At 45.7% G+C, this 6334-nt stretch overlaps 1 protein-coding gene across 1 annotated transcript in view; it reads right to left on the bottom strand.

Moving 5' to 3' along the window:
- Positions 1-398: 398 nt before the first annotated feature.
- The window catches only part of Clstn2 (calsyntenin 2), a 710452-nt gene continuing 704516 nt past the window's right edge, over positions 399-6334 (bottom strand). Inside the window, exons 16-17 of the mRNA XM_004624971.2 lie at positions 5703-5887; positions 399-3879 (exon numbers count right to left, since the gene is read on the bottom strand). Of these exons, the coding sequence (XP_004625028.1) occupies positions 3676-3879; positions 5703-5887 (389 nt within the window). The 3' untranslated portion in view covers positions 399-3675. The remainder of the gene's footprint in view (positions 3880-5702; positions 5888-6334) is intronic.

The raw sequence follows: 6334 nt of genomic DNA on the forward strand, positions 1-6334 counted from the left end.
TTTGTCAGTTGAAAAACAAGCATTTTGTTTGTTTTGTTTCCCTTGAAGCATGAACTTAGCTTAATGAAGAACTATAGGGTTTTCCTGGTGCTCAGTTTGGAAGCAAAGACTACAGAGCTGTTGATGGAAGAACTAAGAGAGCAGTTTGTCTGGCTGTCTCATTGACAGCTAGTTTTCACATGGTCTGTGGGTGCAAAAAGTTTTTTATGATTTCGCACAGTTGGAAATAAAAATCAAAAGAGTAAAACAAAATCACAACATGAAAATTATATGAATTCAGATTGCCTGCTTTTTTCTGGGTCCACGTACAGCATTTCTTTCGTGCGTGGACAGATAGTTTCACCCGAGCATTCATTTGTTCATGGTCATCTGTGTTGTGTTCGTGTCACAACACAGAAGCCACATGGCCTCGAAGCAGAAATACTATTTGGCTGCTTAAGGATGAAGCTTGCTGACCTCTGACACACAGGAGCCTAGGACGCTGTCTTTCCATAGGAGCCTTTCTCCTGCAGGAGCCGTGTCTAGAGCGATGGCTCTTGTTAGATACAGAGGGCTTTGGTCTGTGCAGTGTGTTGCAGAATGTCTAAGTAAAATCAAGAAAGTGGTGATGCAAAGGGAGACCATGAAATTATGTTCTTGTGTCTAAATGAATTTGGACCTTAGCCAGACATAGAGCATTTGATTAAATCTGTTAGGGTATGCTGTTGGTTCTCAAGACAGTTCCTCAATTAGTTGAGTGCTTTACTCCTCTGAGAAACTTGCTGTGTCCCGAACTTTCACAGTCCCAGATCCTTTTTGTCCTTCTCCCTGCTGGCTGAGTCACCCAAGAAGTTTCATGTTTGCTGTTCTCTAGCTCTGAAGAGCAGACTTGTGGCATCATCCGCTTAATAGACTGCAGTGGCCCAGCCAAGGTCCAAGCCAGAAGGGTGCCACTTACAGGTCCTATCTGCATCTGATGTCTGAATGAGAGGGTATAGGCTGTCCAGGCCATCGTAGAGTTTTGGTTCCCAGAATGCTAGCAGGCACAGCCTAGAAAATGGCAGACTTAATATTACCTATCACCAATCTGGACACCTCCTGAAGCTGCCATCTCACTCAACTGGGGTAATGAGCAGGGTACCAAGAACAAGATGAATGCTGGCATGCACAGTAGCCTCTTGCAGCCAAAGTAGAGGGAAAGGGCTCTTGTTAGTTGTCACCATTGTTTCTTTGAGTCTAGTCACCACAGGATTCTTCAAATGACACCTATCTGCTGCCTCCGCCAAATGCCACATTCATCTGCCACCCAACCCAACCACATATAGGTTTTGCAACACTCCAAGCAGCCTATCCAAACTTGATGAATGCAGCCTAAGAATACAAGCCATGCCCTCCCCACCCAATGTGGCTAGAAAGACAGAGTACAGAGAAAAGTGCTCTCAGAAGCCCTACACCTAAATATTTACAACTAAAACCTAATGCAAAAAAAAAGATTTAGTTTTAAACAGAGAAAGTGTTCCTTTCCCTGCCATAGTTTTTGTAGAACCTGACTGAAGAACCTGCTTTTATTGAAATAGTGGGATTGCACAGCCTGGGCAATCCTGCAGATTTTCTCCCTATGGGTGCGCAGACAAGATCTGAGAGAAGAGGGGAGTGTGATTGGGATGACTCATAGGAGATGTGTTTATTTCCTGTTATGTAAAATCTCAAGCTTCTTCCATTGCTATTGCCAAGAAGGGGAAAGAACACTAGGTGAGTTGTGAGCACAGCCCTCTTCCTCCCATGACTTCTCTCCCTTCCTCTGCATGCACTGTACAATTCCTATGCCTGCTTCTGTGTCTCTTCTGTGGTAGCCAAGAACTAGGTAGGGAGGGGCTTAATCCATTTTGCTATCTTATTTTCCCACAGCTTCTAGTACAATGCTTAGCATGAAAGAGGCGCTCAGAATGCCTGACAAGTACATCAGTGTGAGAATAAGTAGAACCCCAGATCAGGAGTAGGTGAGAGGCTGGTCTTATTTATACCTCGACAACTATGAGCAAGACACCAAATCTCTGAGCTTCAATTACACACCACAAAAATGTGTCTAGCCACAGATGTGTCAAATATTTCACAAGATTATTGAGAAGTTCAAAGGAAGGAGATGATGGGAAACACTTTGAGAATGGAAGGAGCTGTCCAGGTAGCTCTAGCCAATCAGAAGCACGGAGAGGCCTCTTGTATCCTTACTGAGTGGAGGCTGGACTAGAAGACATTGGCTGTAGTTCCCCTGCTCATGTTCTCTGCTTGGATAACACAGAAAAGACCCTAAGCAGATGCTGAACTTTGTGATCTGCTTTGTGTCTGTATTAAAACAATGTGAGGTGGGCTTTGGCGCCGTGGGAGGATGTGGATAGCTTGTACATTCTAAGGACAAAGAGGAACCCAAGGCATTTAAAGCCAACATGTCCTTCCAGCCTTGGGGAAGGCTTCCAACAGCCTGAATGTTTGCCTGTTATTCTCTTGGCCACAAAGATCACCCACTGGTTACCATAGCAACAGTTCTCCTCATGAGGTGTGCATGTTAGAATGAAGATGGGAAAGCCTCCCTTATTCAAAAAGGAAGAAAAAAGAAAAGAAATTAGGGTTTTGAATATATTTGCCCTCTACTCAAACCATTCTTCCTTTTGTGCGAAAAAGAAAGAAGCAATTGCTATTGTTACAAATATGCTTCTCATTCCTAGCAGTTAGATTTCCAAACTTTAATCTTGAACCTGTGGAGTTCATGCACATTCTAGTACATCTGAGAAGGGCATGAGGCAAGGTTGTGAAAGCCTTGTTGAACTTGGGGCTGCCTTGGTCCCAGGGAGCCCAACTACCCTTACCTGTCTCCCACATCTGCCTCCTCCATGAGGCCCTACTGCATCATCCATCAGCCCTTTTTCTACTTCTGGAAAAGTGTACCAGGGCAGTGTCTGAGTGGAATGCTTCCAGTGTCTGATAGTTCTATGTGCGAGTGCCCGGGAAGGGCAGCCACAAGGTTCTCTGTGTCCCTCAGGCAGGTGACTCCTCTGGCTGAGGATAGGCTCTGTTTGTGGCCAAGGGCCAATCCTTGACTTTGTACTTGTCATATAAATTTATGTGGCCTCAGAAAGAAGCAAAGGGAAAGACTATCCAAACTAGGAAGTATGTGTGTGTATCTTTCTCTGTAAACTCAATTCTGCCTGGACAAGAGCTTTCCCTTCAAGTGCCCAACCCTAAGGTCTGACTATATGAAGTGCTGCCTCCTTCCCTGCAGAGGGACCTGCAGAGTGAGTGCAGGGAGGACTGCTGCTGGCAGCAGAGAGAGATGTACACTGGGAATTGGGACCCAGGGGCCTCAGGGACACTAGCCCGGGGAGCTAAGTGACATAAAGATGGGCTTTGTCCTTTACAGAAGAGAGCAAGGTGTTCAAAACTGCACAGAGTGACTCACAGGCTGCTGTGTGAACCCAGGGCAGGAGGAGTGGGAGCTACAGGAAAAAGTCCATCCTGGAGTCCCCACCGGTGATGACATGGCTTCAGGGAGTTGCCCCACCGGTAGGCTTGAGGAAGTTGCAGAGGGCCTTCCCAAAGCTGTCCCAGAGATCAGAGGTGAGTGTGATAGGCTCAGGCAGACACTGGGTCGGGCGGGCTTTACAAAAGGGACACATGGGCTGGGCAGTGGAACTGCAGGCACTAGTAGGGCAGGGCGGAGTCATCCCACTCCAGCTGGGCTTGCCTGGGGCCGCTCTGCCCGTGTCTGCCTCTGCGCATCCCTGCCTCCTCCTCCTCCTCTTCACTGTTGTCCTCGCTGCTACTGGAGCTGATGTCTTCCTCGGCTTCTTCTTCCTCTTCCTCTCCCTCAGTCTCATCTTCCCCGTGCCCTGGTGCTCCATGTTTCTGGATGTTGGAAAGAGAAAGCCAATACTCATCAGAGGCTGAATAGCGCCCTCTTTGGAGCTTGTGTTTCATTCTCTATCAAGGCAACAATTAGTCTCTTGTGGGATTCCTGTCTTTGGATGCTAACTTCCTGGACCTGGAGAGAGACCTTCCGGAAAGGTCTTCTGGTAAAAGAAAAGCCAGAAAGTTCCTAACTCAGGGAAATGCCTGACTTACAAGAAAGCTCAAAGACATGCATTCAACGTAAAAATTCCATAAATGATGGGGTGGCCATCTAAGCCTATGTTATCAATGAGTCTGCAATTTTCCAGGCCAAGGCTTGTTTTCTGGCAGTTACGGAACCTATCTAACTAGAGCTTTCTGAAACTGAAAATGCTTGCTTCCTAGTAAAAGAATGACATTGACTTCTATACTCCTTGTCTAGGTTGGGAATGTAATGCCCTGAGCAGAAGGCTTTCTAAGTCAAGACTCAGGTGTGCTGTCCCTTGGAAATGTTCCTTTGGAAAAGACAGAGATCATGGCTGTACTCTCTGTGCCTGCTTTTCAACCTTGACTCATGTCCTGCCCCTTGTAGTGCCATTCTATCTCTTTCCAGCTTTTTGGTGTTTCCAGCGAAATCTTACTTCTAGGTTTGTGTTATAAGCTGGGGAGTCAGGACATAAACGGTGTCTCTATCTGCCTGGCCATACTCCCGTCTTAAAATGGCATCTATTCTATCTTTTCTTCACCCAATATCCAAGGCCTCCTGTAGACTGAGCTCCCCCGGGGCTGCTTCTTCTGCAAACGTGCTTGTTTTTACTCCAGCTTCCCTAATGGTACTATCCGGCTGCTCCTTGTTAGGCTAGCTACTGTCTGGTCCTCAGCCTGCCCTTGCTGTCCACACTACAGGTGTGTGAGAATGGAAATTCTGGTGCCTGCATAGCGGTGAGCCCCCACTAGATCTACAGCACCTACTTAGAGAAATGAGACCTACACACTGGCATTTTGGCTTTGAAATCAGAGTGCGAGACCAGCAGAGAGGGAACTGGGCACCAGGCTGGAACAATCCTTGTTATTTCCCAATGGCTGATCTCCCCAGCTTCCCCAGGCTTGTGCCTGTTATTATTATACAGTGCCTGTAGGCAAAGAGCATGATATCTATGACTTTCTTTGATAGTCATGTCCAGAGGAGGTATCTTGCAATTCATGGGTGACTTCTAGGAGCTACTGGATGACTGCAAAAATATAAACTTTAGAATTAGAAGAGTAGTTTGCGTATTGGCTGTGTGCATTGAGCACTTCTCTTGGTTCCTACCTTGGTAAATGAGGATGGTGAATCCTACTTTAGAGGTGTTGATATATACAGGGCACCCTGTATAGACTGGCATAATGGGGGCTTAATAAATGGCAGCTATTGTTGTTGTGTTTTTGTTTTAACCTAAACTGAGCCCTGAAGTGAGCTCTTTAGGCCAAATGAAGACAAGCCATCTGATTCACAGTTAACAAAGCATTTGATACTGAGTTCCTAAGTACTGGCAGCTCTGAACTATGAGGGAAGCAAGAAATAGACTCAATGGCTGCTTGCTTTAAGAAATTTCTGGTCCTTTCCATGGGGTGAGAGCAGTTCACACCTCTTAAATCAGATAATGGTGTGGAAATATGGTCTGCTCACATTGAGAGGTTTGCAGAAGCTTGGAGATGGGAAGATGGGGATAGATTAGATGGAGTGGGAGGACCTCAGGTGGGCTAAGAGGGGTCTTGGACAAGGTTTTAGAATGGAAAGAACTGAGCTAGGAAGAGTGGGAAGCAGCCCAGCTCGGCCCCCAGTCCAACATGAAGATCACCTCCATGGGGTTAATGGTGATGGTCAGCGCAGAGTCATCCCAATCCATTTCCGCCTCCTTGGCAGCCTCCGTCTCATGGATGAAGTGCTGGTGGGCGATCCGAATTCGGTACACACCCATGGCCACGACGAACACTAGCATGCACACGGAGATGATGATGACCACTGTGGCGATGCTGGGGACCACTGGAATGAGGAAGGGACCCACATGACATGACAAATGAACTCCTTTTTTAATATTTTTTATTGAGAAATAAATATGAATGAAACAGTTTCACAGCTGATTAATAGGACAGTTTTGATAGTCAATACACTGTACATTGTTATCTTCTTAGTGGTTATCCATAGTACAAGAAGCAGACAGGATATTCTGTCCAAACACTGTTAGTACACCTCTTTCTTCTCACTGAATTAAGCAAAAGTGGCTGTAAATTTATCTTCACTATTTTGTATATATAAATACAAAATGATCTTTCCTTTGTATCCTTTTTTTTTTTTTTTGTCCCGTCAGAGGTGAATATTCTATTGGCATCTAAATACTATAGGTGTTTGAATTCAACTAAACAATCTAACACTAACAGTCTATAATATTAGTGGGTTATCTTCAGAAGTTATTGACTTGAGCCTTTTACA

This window comes from Octodon degus, unplaced genomic scaffold, assembly GCF_000260255.1.
Source record: "Octodon degus isolate 3935 unplaced genomic scaffold, OctDeg1.0 scaffold00008, whole genome shotgun sequence".
Taxonomy (NCBI): Eukaryota; Metazoa; Chordata; class Mammalia; order Rodentia; family Octodontidae; genus Octodon; species Octodon degus.